This window comes from Hibiscus syriacus, unplaced genomic scaffold (assembly GCF_006381635.1).
Source record: "Hibiscus syriacus cultivar Baekdansim isolate YM2019G1 unplaced genomic scaffold, ASM638163v2 tig00110722_pilon, whole genome shotgun sequence".
Lineage (NCBI taxonomy): Eukaryota > Viridiplantae > Streptophyta > Magnoliopsida > Malvales > Malvaceae > Hibiscus > Hibiscus syriacus.
The window spans coordinates 622,240-645,369 of record NW_024062840.1 but is presented as its reverse complement, the minus strand read 5'-3'; the positions used below and the strand labels follow the sequence as shown (position 1 = coordinate 645,369).

The following is a 23,130-nucleotide window of genomic DNA, read 5'->3' as shown; positions in this document are numbered from 1 at the left end:
TCTTGATTCCAATCCAGGCAACTGCAAGAAAAATAAATTAAAATGGGGTTTGGCGAATGAGAGACAAAGAATTGTAATAAGTAGAAAAATAAAGAATTAAAATTGAAATAAAATAGGAAACATAAATTAAGATTGAAAACAATAACGAGAAAATATACGTGATCTAGTTTTGTTTCAATTCCGTTCAATCATCGAAATAGATTTTTACTTCGGGATTCATGTCGGTTACAGTCTACAAGGCCCAACCCATTGTAACTTGTCTTTTCTTTAGTAATCGATCTTCTCAAGTCACTCTTTGAAAGCTGATTCTTGAATTGACTAACCACAATTATTGTCGTTAGAACAAACAAATTAAGTTTTGAAAAAGCCCGACTCGGATTATGTTATCTCGTCGAGAATTGAATTCGATCCCAATTTTTATTAACGGACTGCCGCTAAGTTTGTTCACAAGAGGTTGAATATGCCACATGCCAATCCCTCCTCCCACTATAAATTAAAACAACATCTAGACCAACGTCGACTTTTTTGATATGAAAGCGTTTTAATTTTGAAAGTAAGGCTGATTGACAAACTAATAAAACATAAAATTGAGAATGTAACCCGAAGGGTCTTAAGTGCTTTTCAATTCTCACTTATGGAATTGAGTCATTTTAGCTCTCGACTAATAAGAAAATTAGCTAAGCATGGTAGAAACCCTACTTAGCATATTTTGTAAAAGCGAGTAAAAACTAAATGAAAAGAAAAAGAAACTTGTTTATAAAAAATAAAAAGAAGATAACAAAGAAGAATTCAAGAGACCATCCCTAAGTTTTACCATAAGAAGGTATTTATAGCCTTCTAAATCCTAAAAATAACATGGAATTTAAAATGAAAACAATCCTAAATTTCAAAGATAATTCAAATGTTTTAAACAATCCTCTTATCGTGCTGACTAGGCTGCTCATATAATCTTTCTCGTGTTGATTGGACATTCTAAAAACTGTCACGTCAGACTCATATCGTGCCCATGTCTCTAGTCGCAATCGAAAAATTAAAAAAAATTCAAAATATGTCCTTTTGCTGTCAATTCTAAAAAATATATTACTGCACAAAAATAAAACGAAAATAATCCAAATCAACAATGATATATTCATAAAAGGAAGGAAATAACAAACAAAAGGTAACAACTTAAAATGCTCATCAATCTTCTCATGAGCAACGAGTTAGCTCTATTCACTGACAAAAAAAAATGTCCATCGATACATCATAATTGTCTCCCAACTAATCAATCAATCGATGTAGATGCAATATTCACCACATATTATTTTACCTCTTTCGAACATGCCACAAGATTATTATACACTAATACTATCAAACTCATTGTTTACTTTACACATATCGTTGCTGACGATGACGCTCATCTACCAGCACCACTGCAACCAGTCCAATCGATAACGACATACTGGATTTTTGAAGTTTTTCTTTGATGATGAGATTATTAATTAAACATTTCCACAATCATTATTTTTGAGATGTCATTCATCATAATGTGAATGAGGTGTGTCAATGAATGAATGAAGTCCAATTTTAACATACGACGATACTAACAATGTCGGATATATTATCAATAGTGTTGAAATGACTATGAAATTCCTATTAAAAAGTGGTTAATATGAGAAATTTATGGCCTATACCCGATGAGGCGATGACCACAGCACTATGAAACCCATCTACGTTAAATTCATTGATGATACATTAATATGATAAAAATTCCTATTAATATGATAAACCTTTTTCATTTTCGTAAATAATATTTAAATGATGTTATTTAATAAATAATTTAAATATATATAATAAATATGGGCATTGAAATTTAACTAACGGCAAATTTCTTAAAACACAGAATAAATAGACATACCAGTTTGGCTTCAGAAACTTTAAACTGAAGAGCGCGTGGGAGAACCCATACAGATCAGTCGCGTAAACTGGGAGAGGAAAACAATACGATTTTTTCGTTATATCACTGTTGAACAGTATATTTCCTGATCATGTATCGTTCATATATTTCCCGATCTAACACCTTTTGCAGAAAGGCACGGCCCCTACAACGCGTTTTACGTTGATTTGGTGCAACGTGGGATAAGGCGCGCCCCCTACAGCGCGCCTTATGTTAACATGATATACACGTGTCTACAGGGGTATAGCGCGGTGCAGGGGTCACGTCTTACTCCAGAATTTGCTACGCATCAGTAAGGCGCGCCCCCTGCGGCGCACCTTGGGTATAATTACCCACCTACCCCAACGTTTCAATCCCTCCATATAAATACTCACATCCTCAATTATTTTCATCACACCAAATTCTCTCAACTTCACTCAAATACTCTTATAATCTCTGTCTAAGGTATATTTTATTATATTTTTAATATTTTATATTTAATTTATTTAAGTATTTAATTTATTTAATATTTTATTTAATTAATTTTTTTGCAGATATAAAATGGAAGACGGTCTACTTCGCTTGGATGGAAATCATATATCTCGACACTTTGCTGATATGGTAACATTTTAACGTTTTAATTTAATTTAAATTATTAGTAATTATTTATTGATTTATTTAATGCATGATTATTAGATTAAGAATTAATTTTTGTAATTATTTAATTTTATGAGAAAGACCGTATTAGATCCATTTATTAGGAATATTAAGTTAGTGATACCTAGTTGTATCTTGCCGTATTTAGTAGAGGCTGGATTTGGTTACATAAGTAGATATCAGGGTCACTGTAAGATAGAACTAGACCTTAATTTTTTATAACCATCATCACTTCTTCTTTGCTAGAAAACTCCATTCCTAAATATAACTCACCATTATTTATTGATGAGTAATATTCATAGTCACCGAGATGAGGCATATCCGCAAATTCTGGCACATACATTGCACCATAATCAGCTTCATACATGTGTGCTGGAGGGTCAGTTTGTGCCACATTTGCTGGAACTTCATCCACATCATCATCATCATCGGAGTTGAATTGCGTGATTCTGGGTGAATGAATAGTCCAGTCTCAGCACCATCCGCACCAGGCTCACGAAGCGATTCTTCTGGTGGAGATGATGGTTCCTCCATGCTCTTCACATTTAAATCGAAGAACCTGCTACTTGCACGCCTTCCTCTTGAACTGGAAGGAAATTGACATTCAGATCGAAAAAGCTCGCAGTCGAACGCCTACCCCTGGAGCTTGAAGCCATAGTGTCAAATGGAAACTGCACATATTGTTGCGTCGATGACATCTCCATATTAAGGTCAAATGGATTTGCATATGAATGTCTTCCCCTTGAACTGGACGCAATGTTGCCATACGAATTGTTCGTCGACCCACCTCGATACATATCGTAAGGAGTTGCGGATGAATGTCTCCCCATTATAGCATTAAAATCATTACACATTACTGTCGTCGGGCTGTCAACTTGTTCAGCCAGCCTATAATGGGAGCTTAATGATTGACCCCGAACAACACACACTTGAATAAAATTTGCATACATCTCAATATCGGAGTCTGAATAATTACTTTGAGCTTCAACCATCATTTCAACATCATCATTGTTCAAAAGTTCGAACGCTGTATAAGTTAATGACAACAATGATGTTGGAAATCTGTACTGCAACGACGACATTCTTCTACTACTTCCAACATGAATCTTCCTCGAAATCTTCGTTATCAGCTCCTCAAGAGTTATATTTCTCTTCAATGATATTTTAACACGCTCATTTGATACGAAAACAACGCCGGTTTCATCGTCTCGAATTTCTCCATCATAATAAACAATAGCTGAAAGTCACGCCATTCTTTGAGTTTAAAAGTTCGGCAATATTATATTTGCAAAAAAAAAAAAAAACAACTGAAACAATGCTGATTAAATAAATAATATATGAACGAAAATATAACATAATAAAATTTTACACATAAACGTAAATAATTTAAATAATATAATTTTACATTATTACCTGTACCGCAAAACTATTTCTACGTATATTTCCGCTTTCTAATTTTACAAACACAAAAATTAATTGACAACAATTAGTATAATATTTTTTCAAATAATCATAATAAACAATAAGTATAATAAAAAAATTTATCACAAAATTACCTTATAACAAAAACTTACACGAACTTCTGAATTAAATATGAGAAGATTGTTGGATTGTTGTATTAATTTTTTTAATCGAGAGGAGATGTGAGGAGTTACCCCGGGGAAATGGTATTTATAGCCGGGAAAAGCTACAAGACGCGGTACCTGCACCGCGCCTTACATAATTATATCAGATAAAGCTAAGGCGCGACCCCTGTTCCGCGCCTAATAATTGTGTTAAAGGTAAGGCGCGACCCTTGCCCTGCGCTATACTCCCAGGTGGCCTAAGACGCACCCCAAGGGCCGCGCTTTACACTTGTATACCATGTCAGCATAAGGCGCGCTGCAAGGGGCACACTTTACCCACGTGATGCCAAATCAGCGTAAAACGTATTGCAGGGGCCGCTCCTTTCTGCAAAGGGTGTTAGATCAAGAAATATAATCTGAACGGTGTCTGATCGAAAAATATACTGTTCAACGGTGATATATCGGGAAAATCGCCGAAAAACAATTACCTTATGATCTTAGGATTATTTTTTACCTCAAATATTTAAACTAATATTATTTTGTCTAAAATAATATATCAACTTGACTCCCATTTTGAGTATACAAAATTAATTTTGTCACATATTCTACAAAATTAAATTCAGATATCAATTTAAATAGAAAATATTAATTTATATTATAAAATTAAAAATGAGTGAAATGAGGACCCACCCGTTTGCAAAATCTAATTTAAATGTTAAGCTCTTACTCCTCTTTTTTTATATATATCAAAAACCAGTTAATTATTACAAATATTTATTGTATATTTAAAGTAATTATCAATTGCAAACTCAATTTCTAAAAAAAAACTTAAATGTGGGGGAAAAAACAATACAACCCTAAATTTCCGAGTCTCATTTTCTCAGAAGGCTCCCTCTTTTGCTCTCGTGTTTGTTCCCGAGAAAAAGTGTAAAAAAATAAACAAAGAAAGAGATAGAGGAAAAGAAAAGAGAAGAGAAAGATCGGGATCTCAACACTGCCACGCTAACCTCAAACCTGTTGTTCTCTAGTTTTTTGTTTGGATTTACCGGGAATCAAAGGCACAGTTATTCTTTTGGGGAGTTTAATTTGGTTTTCGTTTAAAGCAGCGTTCATTTGGATGGGAAATTGATGGTAAATATAAAAGGTAAGTTTTGGTTGAAATAATAGAGGAGATGAGCAAAGAACACCCACCTGAGCCACTGGATTTCTTCATTTGGACTGTTGAGGTTGGAATTGATTTCTCTTTTTTTTGTATTTTTTGTTTTAATTTATTTGGATTTTTGTTCCTTTAAATTTAGATATGCTTTTAGTATTGATACTTAAATTGTGGAGTTTTGCTAAATATATTGTAATTTTTTTCACTTGGAAACTTTAATGGTGGCTTTCTCTCAGTTCTTCTCTCAATTTTGTTTAAATTGGAACAAAAAATAGTAATTAAGAAAACAATGGTTTTTATAACCAAAAAACTTATTGTTGTAAAATATTGGTTGATTTTAGAAACTGGTAAAGTGAATTGAATTGACCAAAAAGGTGATCGCTTTTTACTGCCTTTTCCTCATGATCAAAATTAGACCTTGACTTATGAAAGATTTACATTCTGGTGTAGATAATATTTGTCGTTTGCCGAACCAATTATTGTTGGCTCTGATTTTGGTGATCTAGAAGTATCTCTACTTGATTTCTAGCAGCATTCCATCGAAAATTGCTTGTTTAAGTTTGCTATTTTCATCCTCTTTTTGGGATATGTGGTATTGTTTTCTGGTGATTCAACTTGTTTTAGAGTGTATATTTTCGTGTTACTAGATCATGGTTTCATGAATATATGATCGCCGTAACTTCTCTGCATTAGAATTATATTTTGTTTCTGTCAAAACTTGCATTTCTGTGGGTGGGAGTTTATTTAATGTTGTTCATGAAGGTTTGGTGAGGTTGTTTGGGTGCATAAATGAAAATTTATACTGTCCAACCATAACTACATATTGCATAGCTGTGTGTATGGTCTAGGTAGCTGCAGATATCGTGTGATAAATATGCAAACTATCCTTCTCTTCATTATCATTACCATTCCTTTCTGATAACAGAAACTGACAGCAGTACATCTGTTTAATTATTCCGAGTAAAAATTTATCTCCGAAAGAATTAACAGTTGAGCAACAAGGTAATTTGTGCATTAACCAGTGAAACGTTGCTTCAAAGGGTGTTTACTTTGTGATGTTATGTGAAGAGACAGGTTTTGAATTTGAAGCATTTGGTGAAGATATCAGAACATGTTTTTGCTTCTTTTTTTTTATATATATATTTAACATGAAAGCTGTTGATATGGACATTTGATTCGATGACATGCTTTTGCTCTGTTATCTTATTCTGTTAGGATGTTGGTATGTGGTTGGAAGAGATAAATCTTGGCAGCTACCGTCAGATTTTCAAAGAAAATGGTGTCAATGGGGAATACCTGGAAGGAATGTCTATGTTCACAACGGAACAGATTCTGCGATTTATAAGGCGGTGCCATATGAAGTGGGGAGACTTCATCACACTATGCAAGGAACTCCGACGAATAAAAGGTCTCTCTCTCTCTCTACATATATATATATATACACATACACACGGACACACATATAAAGCTTTTGCCCCTCTAAATTTGGAAGTTACTTCAATATTTAAATTTGCTTGATTATTCCCTAGTGTTGTTGTAAGATGTGTGTTTCTGGTAGTAGCATTTCTCAAATTGCATTGTTTTTTAAAACATGGGCGTTTCCTCTAATTCGTGCCTAATTTTTTTTGAAGCATAAACATTTTTCCCATGTCCCTTAAACAACAACTTCTGGCACACATGAATTGGCAACTAGGACTGTCTATTAGTGTAGGTTTGTTGATGCCTGTTTGCAATTTATATCAGCTATACTCTATATAATGCTGTATCTCTCGAATGGTTGAATGATATTCTGATTGCTATTCAAGTAAAAAAAATGTTTTTTATGCCCAATAGCGTTTAACTCATTATTAGAAGAAGATATTCCTTTTTTGATTGACATATTGAAAATATATTCTTCAGTGGCTTGCCTAAAAGGAGAGCAAAAAGTTCGCAGGCCATGGTGGGCTCCTCCTTGCCTTTCGGTATTCTTTGTTAAGGTGGCGAAGCGCAACAGACAGTCGCGCATTGTTTCCTTGAAGCTGGAGCCATGATGCAAAATATGCTTTAATTTACTTATATGTAGTTTTTTTTCCTTGTCGAGTAAAAATTACAGAAAAAAAAGACTCAACTCTGTGTTAAAATCTGTCAGGCTTTTCTGATAGTTCTTCCATCAAGAACTCTTTTACGTATGCAAAGCCTTTTTGTTTAAAAACATACATATGGTATGTGTTGATTTTTATAGCTGTATCAAGAATATTGTTCTTTGAAGCAAAGTGGCGTTTATGTTCATATGGAGGAAATGACTGATAATTTGGTTCATGAAATTCAGTCTCGGCCATTTCTTTGCATGGTTGCATAACGCAGGGAAAATATATGGGGAGGAATATTTATTTGTATGGTGAGGAATGGAATGTTGATATCAAGTGTGGTTTGGAGCAAGTGTGTTCATGTTTCCTGTTTTAATGGTTGGACTTGGTGTTTAGGTATTAAATGATGTTAGTACAAATATTTGAAAATAAATTTAACAAAAAAAGAGATTATTGTAGCTTTTAATGGTTTATAAATTTTTTTATTTAGTATTAGTAGACCATTTAGATTTTGCAAGCTTGAATTAAAACAAGTGGTAATTTTTTAATTCCCTTTCTGTGGGGGTAAAAATCACCACTCCATGAATAAGAAAATCATTAGAAAAACCATCAAAGTAAAGAAATTGGAAAGAGCTACAAACTCTTGACCTCGGCTCGGCTCACCCATAAGCTTTGTTTTTAGCTATGGATATCTATTTATCTATCCTAACAAGAGATTACTCTGAACGCTGGAATAGTTATTCAAAGGATTGATTTTTTGCAATGAAGAACCTAACGTAAAAAAGGCCTACCCTAGGAGACGAAAACTAAAAAATACATCCGCTTGAGGACAGTCTTCAGCAACTCAAGATTCTGAAAAAAAAAGGACGTATAGCTCAAAAACAAAGGTGGTGGTTCACTTGGCTTTCAAACTTAAATTTTTTTGTAGGTCCCCTAACCCTCACTCCCTATGACATCTATGATTCGCACAATGTGAGAGTTGTTCATTCAAGAAAACCATGACCCCATTGATTTTCGACGTTCTTCCGTCGTTTAGTTACTGATTTGCCGGCAATTTAGCTGGCAAGCACACCTGGTAACACTAGTACTGACAGTAACACAGCATCTAAAAGGAACTTGGCAAAAAATACAAAAACCCAACAATTGCCCTCCTAACAGTCTGTTTCCAAGTGTATCTGCGACTTATTCATACCTCGACGAACAGCAAAGATTGTTGCCTTTGCTCGGAATTTAGTTAGAACAAGTGCCGTTGGTTTTTCTAATCATTAAACCAAATATCTAAAGGAAATGAACTACAGATACGATTTCAAAAGCTCGCATGCATTGGTTCCTTAAGTACCAATAACCCAATATCCATACATATAGATTGCATCAATTCAAATTGGGTAGGTTACAACTTAAAACTCTTATGATGATAACTACAAAACAGCATAATTTCTTCACATCTAAAAGCTAGAATGTGCCTACAGAAATCACTCGATGCATAAATTCTTGAATTGTTTCCTCAATTTGTTGCCAAGGATTCAGGAAAACATCTAGCATGCAACCTCAGAGTAACAAAAACCACACAAGAAATAGATGCTGCAGTAACTCACCAGTTCATTAAAATCATGAAACCTGCATATAAGTGATGCTGTGCCTTCCGAGTGGAAACAACAAATAAGCATCCCATCTCAAAATATAGTGGAGGTTACATCCTTCTTACAATTTATCTCCACAGAACTGATGCCAGTCTCACCGTCTGAACAACTAGTCCAACTGGGAAATGGAGCCATTGGTCACAAAGGCTAGTGCCCCAAACAAAACCATGAACCCAAAGTGACTATTTTACCACTAGTCATTGTGATTCCAAACAACATTAACCTTGCAATTCAAAGAAAAAGAAGAAAATGCTTAAAGAACACTTACAAATTACACCAATCAATAAAATTCAAAAGCCACTGCTGGAAGAGATGCCGTCAGGTCTAGCAATTCCTGTCAGACCATTACTAGTTTTGCTAATGATCCCTTTCCCAAAATATTCAGCAATTACAGAAAAACTGTCCTTTGAGCTCTTGACTTGTTGGAAGAATTGATCTTGATCTCTTGAATTATGTTCCAGGCTTCTCTTCATTTCCATTACAGATCTGTACTCTGGAGCACACTCAGGACATTCCTTTTCAATATCACCAAGGCAGCGCTGATGAAATGAGTGCATACACATGAAGTGAACAGCAGGTAGGTCAAGGGTAAAAGTGCAAGCGGTGCACTTGCTAAGCTGAAATATCCTAGCATTTGTCCTAAGGTCCTGAATTTCTTTTCTCATAGCTATTGTGTCTTCCTGTGCAATCCAAAGAATTGAATTAAACAAAGAAGAAAAAATGATTGAGCATAATTTTTTTTTGATAAGAAGAGTAGGTCTCATTAAAAACCCCCTTCATGCTTGATGGAGCAGTAGGTGCTCCTTAATCAGCGGAAGGAGGAAAAGAGTGCCCTAGAATTCATTAATAACCAAAAGTTACATAATGTTTAAAAATATACACACTCCATTTACAATAACCAACACAAATCATAAAAACATCCTAAACAGAACAGTAAAACTAGCCAATACCAGCCTTAGCTAAGCTATCAGCCTCAATATTGGCTGACCTAGCAACCCATCTAATAACACCCTCCAAATCTCTTAACTTAGCTACATTGTCTCTCACTAAATCTATATAGACATAGGGACAGCGATCATAACTCTTAACCCAATCCACTGCTAGTTTACTGTCACTTTCAACAATCAACCGTTCCTTGAACCTCTGTTGGATTGAATCCAAGAAAATTAAGCCCTTTTTAATTTCCTTAAGTTCCATCAAAATAGGAGGGCCTCTTGAAAAGAACCCATCACTGAACCATCCTCAACTCTTAGTAATCCACCAACACCACTTTTCCTCCAATCTCCACTCACAGCAGCATCCACATTCAGTTTTATAAAGATTGAGCATAATTTTGAATTTACCAAATGACAATCATGGCAAATTTCACAGCCAAAAGAGAGGGGGCCGTATTTCAATAAAGCTTAAATCATCGAGTAAAGAAACAAATGGATTGTCCATTAAAAACGGAAACAAACATCACCTATTGCAGTATGACACCATTGAATTATAATTAATTGATCATTTTTTGTCTCACAAGCTTCGAAAATGTCAATTTAATCTATTGACAATAATTTTAACATGCCTAAAAGAAACCAATACTTTTAACACTTTTTAAATAGAATTTGGTGCTGCTTATATTATGGAATGTTTTCTTGCCAAACTCTGTTGTTACATAATCACGAAACACGTGCAACTCTTACTACCTGTTTAGGTGATCAAAAGAAGAGTAATTAGAATTGCAAGAGAAATATGATTGGAAGAAAGTAGGTACCAACCTGATACTTCTCTATAGCTCGTCTGTCCTCTTCAATCAGTTTTGACTCCTGTTCAAGTTTCCGGGCAATGTAATCTTTAATAACAGATAAGGTGAGACATGGATTCCGAGAAAGTGTCTGAAGAACAATAATGGGAGGCAAGATATCATCCCTCTCAATATATGCCAAAACTTCCTTCACTTCTTTAGAGCAATCTTCACCAAGTTCACCAAAGTACTTTAGAAGATCAGCCCAAAGAGCAGGATCCCCACCCTTACCAGAGTCCCCTAGCCTTTTGCAACATGCAATCAATCCCTCATGGTCATGGTCTTGCATGTAGCAAGCAATCACTTCTTTAAATAGTTTCATCTTCTCATAGAGATACAATAAGCCCTCTTTAAACGCATTCATCTCACATAGGATGATAGCAAGACCGACATCATAAAGTGGATGTTCCAGGTCAGAAGGCCATGCACTCTTAAGCAAGCGTAGCCCATTTTCCTGTCTTTCCAGTGTGTCCTTTTCTGTAGGTGAATTCTTACCCTCAGCAACCAGCTTCCCGTTTGGCACTGTTCTTTCTTTGATACTAAAATCTGTTCCATTGTCAGCTTGGTAGATTGATGGGAAGTTCAAATCAATGGACAGGTACAATTCCAAGAGTGTGTTATGAATCTCTACTTGAGCAGGAGAATCTTTTACCTTGTCAACATATTTTTCAAGGAAATGGATAAGAGGCTGTGGATGATGGATGAAAATATTGAGGAAATCAACAGGAGATGGTAACATATATAAGTAACCACCATTTGGAGTTCCACATTTAGCTAACTCATTATCCTCAGTGCACAACCTCATAAGTATATTAATTGTCTCTGCTGGTTTGTGCTCTACGAGAATCTTCCCATATTCCTTCACTGTCGCCCCAGCTTGACTAGGTTCAAGGCCAGAGATATATTGCAAAGCTTCATCATATCGGCCAAGGTCTTCAAGCAAATTCTTTAAGTACCATTCATGCCGCCCTGCCTTCTTTGTAACATACATGGCATGTTCATGGTAATTCGCTGCTCAGCAAACCCTTATAGCAGTCTCCACATCAAATTTATGTTCCCCAACACCATCCTCACTCTTAATGAACACATTCAACTTGTCAACATCTTTCAATTTAGTATAGCAGTTTAACAGAAGGGTGGTGTGATCTTTAGAGGCAAATCCCTTCTCATGTAAATTTTCTAAGTAATTTGTAAGGTTGTGGATTCTTTGTGCATCCAGAAACTTTTGTATGACAAATGAAGGTTCAAGGTGACCAATGGTGTGTATGTACTGTGCCATAGCCTCATCATAGTCTTGTTTGCTATATAGATGATCACCGTACTTCCTCAATACTTCAGCAGTTGCAGAAGCATCAGCTTGCTGAGTTTGAACAAGGTTGATAGCTACAGTGTAAAGGTTTTTCTTGAAGAGCATGTCTAACTTGCTTTCCATATCCTTCTCACCAATACAAAAAGCTGATTTATCAGTCATTATAAGTATTATATTACCCCATTCGCAAAGCATGTGAGAAACTTCTTTAACAACTAGACTCTGTGCTATTAACCGGTTCTTCAGGTCATAAATATTAAATGTGTTCTTTCCATTTCTTTGATCTGCAATAACACATAATAAATATCCACGATACCACCCTAAGAACTTCTTCTCTCCTTCAAACGCCCAACAGGGACCACGCCCATCTATCTCATAGAAATACACGGCCTCAGGTCGACCAATTATCAACTCCTAATGAAAAACAACAGAGAAACACTTATCTTCTAAGACTATATATGGCTATTAAGGCACCATAAAGAAAGTAAAGGTCACAAAAATGCATACCGAGCGGTCACTCATTGCAACACTATTGACATTGGATCCAATCTGATCTAATATTTGCCGCCTAGGAGGTTGACTCTGCATTCTTAACAAACTTACAGAATTTGGAGTCACAGCGAATAATAGAAGGGCTTGACCATCCACTCTAAAACCTAGTCCAGTAACCGATGAATTTCCATCAACAGATGCGTTATCAACATGAAGCTTGAAACGGGTTATTCTTTCACGTGCAATATCTCCCTTGATGCAGTAAATGCAACCATTGTCTAACCCAATAGCTATAAGTAATATCGGCGGAGCTTCCTCCAAGACTAAAAATGATGTGATCTGCAATGTGTAAAGATTCAAATTAAGAGTTTAAAGATAAGCTGATCTCTAGTCTCAGGTATCCCACAAGTTGGTTTAGCTATGGTTCAGTTTGGTCATTACTGGTGGTTATTTAGATATAGTAGTAATAAAATAATGAAAATGACACAATAATTGCAGAAATAATGGTTAGACAAAAAAGGTAAAAATTAAACAATTTTCACATTCAGCCAAAATTATCATTTGCTTTATGTTGCAAACTGTTCATATATTTTTTACTATTTGCTTCTGCAATTAGATAAGAAACTAGCAAAAGTTATAACTTTGACATATTGTTGGCAGTGAAAATTTAATTAGAAGAGGAAACAAAAGCAATTAATGTGAAATAAACAGCTAACTGTAAATACATTTTAAGAGAGAAAAAAATAGAAGAAGGGAAGAGAGGAGAAAACCTTAGCTTTGGGAAATTGATTGGTGAAAATACGCAAAATTCCAATACAATCAGGACTAGTGGTACTCGATCCTTCCGGCTGCATTTTATCAAGATCAAATACCTTCAAGCACATCCCTGATTGCTGCGGCGATATTTGTTCATCTTCTCCAATACTCGCCAAGAAATTCCGTTGCTAATTAAAGTCATCAATCAATCCAAAAAAAATCAATAAAGCTGCCTTTTTTTTATATAATTGTAATATAAACTTGAGTGGCAAAGAAAATATATACATAATTTAGTCCCTTAATTTTTTTACCTTGAGCATTTGGAGGAAGAGAACGGAGGAAGTGTGAGCCTGGAAGCCGAAATTGAAGTTAAGGCCGCGATCTAGGAGGCTTACAGAACCGTCATCGCAACCAATCACCAGCTTTCCTCTTCCGCTTGAAGCGCACTCAATTTTTCCAGTGATTTCCTCCGGAATTTTGCATTTTCCGCCTCCCAATTTCTCCTCAAAGAACTCGAATTTCCTCCACTGATACATTCCTCCTCGTTGAGTGATCGGATTCTGGATCAAAGTCGGACGACAAAAACCCAAAAATTTTGTTTATTTATTTATTTATTAAAAAAACTAAGATACATAAGCTTCCTTCGATAAGTCGGAAAATTTCGTGATAGCAGCCTTTTCCGTGGATTATTAGTTTTTATTGGCTAATTGTTAACTGCTAATGGCAAGAGGAGGTAGAAGAGGAATATAATAATAATAATAATAATAATAATAATAAGTCTTAAAGGCACTAAAGGTGTTGTACTTAAAAAAAATTAAATGACTCAATGTGATCTTCGGAGCTCAAGAAAAAAAATTAACATCACCATTTGATTAAAGGATTTAAATCTTGTTGACATAAGCACGTTAGGCAGGCCAACTCTTTGTTTAATGTTGTTATAAATTGGATAAACTATATCATTAATCATTCAATTATCTTTTTTTTTCTATTTTAGTCACTAAAATTTAAAAGTTTTTTTATTTAATTATTCAATTTTTGAATTGTTCTTATTCTAATCTCATTTTATTTTATTAAAATTTATGTATGATGTGATATTTATTATTATTATTAGTTTATTGATATATGATTAAAATAATATTAATTAAATTCAAAATTCAAAATTATATTCAAATCATCAATCAGATTCACCCATTTTCGTGCTCTTCCCAGCAAACCGAAAGGTAAAAAATGTACAGTTACACCCCAACATACTACACTCTCCACGATTCCATCACCTCTCTCTGCAAACAAATCCTCCCTTTCTCTTTCAAGAAGAAGAGTTTACCAGCTGCTGAACTGAGGCTTTCCAAGCTTCAATCTGTTAATCTAAAATGGCAGCAGGATTCTTTTCACCAGATATTGAACCTCGTGGGTCTACATAAAGAAGGGATTTTGGGTGAAGCTGAAGTTACTGCTTTTAGAACTCATTTGCTCGAGACCCTTATCGCTTCTCCGACTGAACTCGAACAGCCTGTTATATTGCGAGATAAATTGCTCTTCTTACAGGTATAATTTAAAAGCCACTTTGTTTTATCTTTTCAATTCTTATGATTAGATGATAGTCGTTCTTCAAATTTGATTTGGGGTTGTTTCAAGGAATTACTTTATTCGAAATGCATATCCGAGGAGTACCATTCTTCGAAAAGGCCTTAGTTGCAGCGGTTAGCTGTTAAAGGGGTTGAGATAACGTATTATGAGTTACTCGAGATCAATTCGATTAAAGTTAGATAAATATTCGATTCGAATGGGCTCGACTCGAGTTTTTAATGAGTCGAAACGAATTACTTGATGCTCGACTCAAAAAGTTTGTAAATAGCTCGAAAATATAATATATTAAGATTTTATTTCTTTTAAAAAAATAAATTATTAATAATATTAACATTTATGGATTAATTTTTTAAAAAAATAAATATAAATTTTTTATGTATTTGAGATTTATGTTTGAGTTTGAGTTTGATGATTCAATGAGTTAAGTTTAAATTTTTTTGGAGCTTTTATGAGTTTCAGTTCATGATTTTGAGTTTATATAGAGCTTCAAAATTTAGGCTCGCGAGTTTTCGAGTTTAGCTTCATTTCAGAATTTTCGAATGGAGTTGAGATCAACAATATTCGAGCTCGACTCAACTCGTTTACAACCCTAGGCTGAGATTGAGTCCAGAGATGTAATCGTCTCGAATCCGAAAGATTCGAGAGAGGATCGAGAAGAAGAGTGGTCTGTTATCGACTTGGAGGACGATAATTGTAGTGACAATGTATTGCTCCAAGGTTCCGTTTGTTTCACGGAAAACAGATTCTGAAAAATGAATTCCGTAAAATGAATTACATTTTCTGGAAATCATTTTACGGTGTTTGGATGATTTTGTGTAATTCATTTTTCAATAGTTGGTAAACTTCTTAAATTTTTTTATTATAAACATCAAATACAATAAATAATATTATTTATTAACAAAGAAATAATATTATTTATAAAATATCAGAATAATTTATTTAATAATATTTATGTCAATATTATTATTAAAATATTATATCTATAATTTTATAAATAAAAATATTAAGATTATTATATTTTATTAAAATAAAATTATTATAAATTATATTAATTACTTATTAAAATAAGAATAATATATTATTAATTATTATTAAAATAATAACATTGTTAAAATATAAAAAATTATAATATTAAAATAAAAATATTAGATTATATTTTAAGGAGTATATATTAAATATTCAACAATTCAATAATATTATTTTTATGAAATTAATAAATAATTTTAATTTTTTAATATTTTATTATATATTATTGAAATAAAAGTATGATATTATATATTATAATAATATAATTATAACAATAAAATATAATATTATATTATTAAAATTATCAATAAATATAATTTAATAATTAATATTTTTATTAAAACGAGACTAAAACAATATATTAATATTAAATATATAAAATAATAATATTTTGAGTGTTTTATGTTTTGAATTGAAAAATTCGTAAAATTACTTATTAAAAATCATATGATAAGTCATTTTTTAAAAAATACAAAAAAAAAAAGAAATTGACAAGAAAAAGAAATTACATTTAAATTAAGAAAATATGTTTTAGAAAATAAATTACAGGGAAAGAAACAAACCCAAAGAATAAATCAATGATCAAATGAGCATCCTCGGGTTTGGTTGGGATAGTCATTTGAAGGGTAAGGAAAGTGAAACAAAATCAATTTTAATGCAAGAAGAAACATTCCCAATGAAGGAAAATGGTAGTGCAACCGATAAGGCAAAGAGAAAGCCATTTAAAACCCTGTTTCATAGAGAGCAAAGAGAGGGACATGGTGGTGGAGGTGCTGATAATGGCCCTGGTTCAGAGGAGAAACCATCAAATCAGCAAAGAAACAATGGGTGTAATTTAATTAATATTATTTTAATTATATATTAATAAAATAATACTCCATAAATGTCAAATCATACATACATATTAATAAAATAAATTACGGTGATAAAAATAAGAGCAATTCAAAAGTTGAATGATTAAATTTAAAACTTTTAAAGTTTAATGACCAAAATAGAAGAGATAAGATAGTATAGTGATAAATGATATAATTTACTCAATTTATAACAACAATAAACGAAAGGTTGACCTGTTTGACATCTCATATTAACAAGATTTAATAGATTCGTTTGTTAATAATAGAGATCGTTAGTCAAAAGGTCATATTAAATTTTTTTTAAGTTTGAAGATCGCATTAAGATTCCTTTGGGTTTCATGTGTTTCTGAGCCTAACTTGGTATCATCGTATTTTGAACCGAACCCGGAGGTATTAAGATTTTGGGCCTTCAAGTTTAAACTATTTATTTATTGAAGAAAGTAGAATAAAATAGAAGCATCCATGTTTGGATACTGAATATAAATATTTTTTTGAACTAAAATAGACAATCATATTTTTATAAATATATACTATATATTTTTACAAATATAAAATCTGAATAAGATAAAATATTTTATATAAAAAAATATATTTATGAAAAATTATTCAACAAACTATTATAGGCAACGATATATAAATCTATTGATACCGTGTTTAATTCTTAAATAATATTTTTTAACTAAATTGATAACCAATTAACTCATGATATTAATTCAGTTAGAGATTTAAAAAACCTCAATGATAAAGGTATTTATTATTAAATAAACACTACCTTATATTAAAAATGAATTTATCAATATATATATATATAAAGAGACCTAACTAATCGTAAAAATTATAAAATTCAAATACACTAAATCATATTTTTATATAATAAATGAATACAACACCCATCATAATAAATTGACACAATATGAAAATTATCTTCTAATATTTATCAAAATGATCATTTGATTCATATTCTTTTTTTTGGAGTATTTTGATCTCAACGTTTTATTTGGGGGCAAAAGTCCCCTCCATAGATGGAAAATGGTAGATAACAAACGATTAACACTCTAAAATAAGAGTATTTTTATCCTAAAATAAAATGATTGGGGTCAAAATACTATAAAAAATAATAAAGGTCAAAGTGACTATTTAGTCAAATTTAAGGGTCTTTTTACCACAAAATAAAATGTTATGGGTCAAAATATTCTAAAAAATAGACACTAAAAATAATATTTTAATAAATATTAGGGTAAATTTTGATATTATGACTAATAAATTTTAATTGTATTTATGGGAAGTGTTGGGGAATGGTGACATGCATTATATTTTAAAGAGAAAGTTTAGGTAAACTATGTCGTTAGTCTTATTTGTTTTTGGTCTGACCGACTTTGGTCACCAATTTTTTAATTAAGTATGTTTGGTCTCTTATATTATCGACTTAACTGATAATGGTACCTCAAACGTTAGCCTCCGTTAAACCATTAACGGATGTTTGACATGGATATTAAAAATAATAATAATAAATCACTTTAGACTAACAACTATTGTATACACGTGGCATTTCAATATATTTGAACGTCATTATTAATTCAAAACGTCACTTAACCTGCCAGATTATATTAATTAAGTCAATTTAATTAACTTTAAAAGAAAGAAATAATTAAGGGCTTTAAATGTTATTTGATTCATTTAATAAACAAAATAAAAAAAATTATAAATCAAAACAAGCAAAGGTTTTTTTTTTCTTTTTCATTCTCTCTGGGTTTTTGTGGGGTTTAATCTTGAAAACGAAGGATTTCTTTCTCTTTTCTTTTTCTTTGTGGGTTTAATATGAAATATGAATTTTTTTAGGGTAGAAATCAAATGGGGTAAAAAGGATTGGAGTTCATTTAAGTAGTCTCCTTTGTTTAGGGTTTGTATTTAGGGTTCTTTAAAGAAAATCGAAGGATTTGGGTTCGTTTGAATCATCATATTGTTGTTTAAAAACGAAGGGATAGCAAAATGGTTGAACGACGACTTCGACAAAATGGTCTATGGTCATTTCTGGATTCTTCTTTTGTTTTGTTTTTTTTTCATTTTAAGATTCTTATTCATCTTTTGTTTGGATTTAAATTTAAGGTTTGAAAATAATTAAATTTGTTTTTTTGGGTTATGTTGTATTACAGATTTTTTATGTTTGTATGTAGGTTGATTAGGATTTCAAAGTGAAATTTTTTATGTGTTTATGTAGTTTTTTTAGGATTCTGTTTCAAAATAAAGTAGGTTTTTATGTCTGGTATGCCTTTTAAATAGTAGGGTTTTGTCTAGTATGCCTTTATATATGCATTTACTGATTTAGGGTTTATTGATTGTTTACAAGTTTTAAATGCAGTAGGTGTTATTTACTGATTTTGTTTGCTTTGTAGGTCATAGGTCAGAGAATTTACTTGTGTCATTCATTATGGTGGGTACTTTCTATCTTAACCCAAAATGAAGTATACATCAACAACTATAACATACTTCGACTTGGTTGACATAGATATGTTCTCAATGTTTGTTGTTTGTGATATAGTCGAGAAGATATATTTATATTATATTGTTAAGGTTTTTTGGAAACTATTTGGTGTTGCATTGTCTACTACTTCTGTTAGGTCACTACAGAATGATCATGACTATATGACCATGATAAACAACATGCCTCATAAGAGATACATGCATATTTTTATAGAAAAAAAAGTTATCGTAGTTGAAGAAGAAGTTACGTTGGAGTATGAACATGATGTAGAAAATAATGAAGAAAATGAAGAAGTATAGGATGAACAAGTTGAAATAGAGCATAAACAAGTTGAAATAAAAGATGGACAAGATGAACAAGTTGAAGAAGAACAAGATGCAGTAGAGGAAGAAGGTGAAGAAGAATATTGTAACATCTTAAATTAGTACGACACACAGTCGATCGATTAAAATCCCATATGGAATCACCAGAGTGGTTAACCCATTTTTTTTCATTTTCTTAATTTGAAATGACCATTCAAAAACCATCTTAATAATAAAATCCATCCATAAAATATAATTGAAATTTTTACAATGGGGAGATCTCAAAATAAATATATACATCAAAATGTATAGACCAACTTATCGATTAAAGTTACGACTCAATATACAACTAGGTCTATAAATATACATGCCCTTCAAGAAAACTTGAGACGTACTCTACTCTGCACTGGCCTAGACCTCGGTCACTCACAAGCTCCTTGAAAGCTCCACCTACTAATATGCGTAAGGAAACAAATTACAAACGCTGAGCTAACTAGCCTAGTGCCACACTAACAACTAGATCATGCCAAAAGTGTATCACTACAATGCTCAAGCTATAAATTATAATACAAGTATACTCACTCTCTACTCTATGGTAAACATCATGGTGCGACTGAGAGTTATGCATATCGAAGCTCGCCCATCCCTCTAGTCTACCGAGGATGATGCCCAAAACTCTGCATCGGTCAACACCCTCGACTAACCCACTTCTTACGAGTGTCCAACGTTGGCCCTAGTTAGTCAGTTTAAAGTTCCTTACGCACTACCTAAATATATCCGAATTAAGTCTATTATTCGATAATAATATCACCTCTAAGGTAACTCGGGTGTTTTGATCATTTCCGAGTATTCAATCAAGGCTAGTTTTAGGTTATCCTAATTTATCTCGTTCTAGTTGTAATTAATCATCATCATTGTTCTCACTTGTAGTTTTATTTGAAAGGAAAATATAGATTTCTTGGAAACCTCATTACATCCTAGCATCCCTTGAAATCAACACCCTCAAAATAGTATGCTAGTATTGATACCAAACACCTTGGTATCGGTACTGACCCTAGAGTATCGATACTCCTCCCTAGGAATCGTTACTCAAAAGCAAAAATTTGCTAAGAAACTGAAGGGTAGTATCGATACTCTCGAGCTATAATATTGATACTTACAAGGGTATCGATACCAAAATAGCATTCTGGAATTTTATTTGCGATCCCGGTATCGATACCACCTCGTGAGTATTGATACCAACCTTGTAGTATCGATACTCTATTAATGGGTATCGATACCTTTTAAGCTTAGGCTAATTTTATACTGATGAAGAACAATATCGGTATTGTCCTTACAGTATCGATACCCTTTCTCCAAAATGCCCTTCTTGGGCTCGAAAATAACACTCAAAACTCACCCAAACTGTTCTATTGAGGATCCCAATCATTATTAGTGTTTTATATGATATTAAAATTTCATAAATAAGGTTTTAAAACATACAATAACACTAAATCATAGAATTTACAATGCAAACTACTCAACATGCTTCAAGCTCAACTCTTAATCTATGATGCATTTCTAGTTACCCACAATTGGTATGACGAAGTTGTGAATGTGTTACCTATTTTCTTTGGTTGGTAAAACCTCTCTCGAATCAACTAGGAGGCACATTTTCTTTCACATTGCTTTAGAACTCTCTCTTATTTCCTTCACTAAAAAAAATAGATAATGGAATACCAACTTAACTAGGTGTTGAATACAAATTAAATATACACCCTAAAACTCAAATCCTCCCAAAAATAGCTTGCATCACTTGATTTCCATAAACCTTCCTAAAACAAATTTCTGATAAGGCTTAAATTCCCCACTGCCCCTTGAACTATTCCATTTGTACCGAGTTACCCCTTAAAGTATTTTTCGAGACGTTTTGCCCCCTCAAATATAAATCGTTAATTTGTTTTCCCCATTCCATCAACTCTGTTAAAAATAAATCTCACCGACCAATTATAACACGACAAGTCATCCCTTAATATTTTTCTTTTTATCTGAATAAATAAAAATATATTAAATAAAATAAAACCTATGGTATACCAAAAATGCCATTTCCTCCTCCCCTCCCCTCCACCGGAAACACCCCCAACTTTTATTTTTGTTTTCTTCATTTTTCTTTAGCACCAAACCTAGTACCCACCTTTCTCCATAATTATATAATTGAATGGATAATTTGTTGAAAGCTTTCTTTACTAGATCTTCTTCATCGATATCTTCTAAATAATCTGTGACTCTTCCTCGGCAAAATCCATATTACAACATCACCATCCTTTGTAAGAAAAAAAATACAAATTTTAGTCAAATTTTCTAAATTTAATTTCCATTGTTTCTACAAGTAAACATTTAATGCCCGACTCTGAAGTTCTTTCATTTTCCTCTGTTTTCTCGTTAACTAAATTGGCAAAAGTTTGTAACACTTTAACCTCTAAAGTTATTTCATTTCCTCAGTTTTCTCGGGAACCAAACAAGTAAAGAAAAAAGTAAAAAAATAAAATCCCAAAGTCATGCTTAAAAGCTGTCATTTTCATCTCCAACCTTGCAACCATTACCAACCCTCACTCTCCTACGCCAAAATAAAGAGACTTGAATCAATAAAAGAATTGATTGAAGTACAAAAACTTGAAGAAATAAAAAAGAAATTGAATTTAAGCAAAATGAATGAACTGAGAGAATATGAATACAAAGAAAAAGAAAAAGAAACAAAAATTAAGAATATAAAGAAAAAGAAACAAAAAAAAAAGATTTGATAACAGAGAACAAAAAGAATATATAGGTGAGGGGAGGGGGTCTATGTTGTGTCTTTTTGATGTTGGAGATTGGTGAGAAGAAGAGGAGTTTGCTGCTAGAGAGAGATAAAGAAAAATGGAGAAATTAAAAATAGAGGTTGGGGGAAGGGATTGTTTGCGATTGAGGTGGAGGGAGGGGAAGGGGAAATTGTATTTTTGGTATACCATATGTTTTATTTTATTTAGTATATTTTTTATTTACTTAGATAAAAAGAAAAATATTAAGGGATGACAAGATGTGTTCTAATTGGTCAGTGAGATTTATTTTTAACTAAGTTGATGGAATGGGGAAAACGGGATAACGATTTATAGTTGAGGGGGTAAAACGTCCTGAAAAATACTTTTGGGGGCAACTCGGTACAAATGGTATAGTTCAAGGGGCAATGAGGCATTTAAGCCTTCTGAAAACTATGACCAAAACTTGAGATTAGGGGCTTGAATTGAAGCTTGAGGGATAAAGATTAAAGTTCTTACCTTGGTTGATTTAATCTAGGCTTAAGATTCAAAAGCTTTTACTTTTTTGCTTACTCTTAGAGATAAAAAAAGAAGATAGAGAAAAAGAGAAATGGAAGAGTATTTTGGTGGGTATTGGTTCATATGAAAAACACTTAATATAAGAGGTTTTTATCCTTTAAAACAATAATGAATAAACTGCCCTTTTGGTCCCTCTCCTTTTATCCCATAATAAAATCATCATTTATCCTCAACTTTTGGGACAAAC

General features: G+C 32.7%; 1 protein-coding gene and 1 pseudogene across 2 annotated transcripts; one reads left to right on the top strand and one right to left on the bottom strand.

Annotated features, from left to right (window-relative positions):
• The first annotated feature begins 4,988 nt into the window (after window positions 1-4,988).
• Window positions 4,989-22,545, top strand: LOC120139105. Of its 2 annotated transcripts, XM_039154437.1 has the most exons (4): window positions 4,989-5,363; window positions 6,509-6,701; window positions 7,193-7,372; window positions 22,536-22,545. In XM_039154437.1, exons 1-3 carry the CDS (start codon window positions 5,310-5,312, stop codon window positions 7,321-7,323), a joined length of 378 nt encoding a protein of 125 aa, XP_039010368.1. In that variant the 5' UTR covers window positions 4,989-5,309; the 3' UTR covers window positions 7,324-7,372; window positions 22,536-22,545. The 2 variants fall into 2 exon arrangements, with proteins under 2 accessions (XP_039010368.1, XP_039010367.1); XM_039154436.1 differs by lacking the exon at window positions 22,536-22,545 and having other exon boundaries at window positions 7,193-7,558.
• LOC120139104 lies at window positions 8,854-13,905 on the bottom strand (annotated as a pseudogene).
• Window positions 22,546-23,130: the final 585 nt, after the last annotated feature.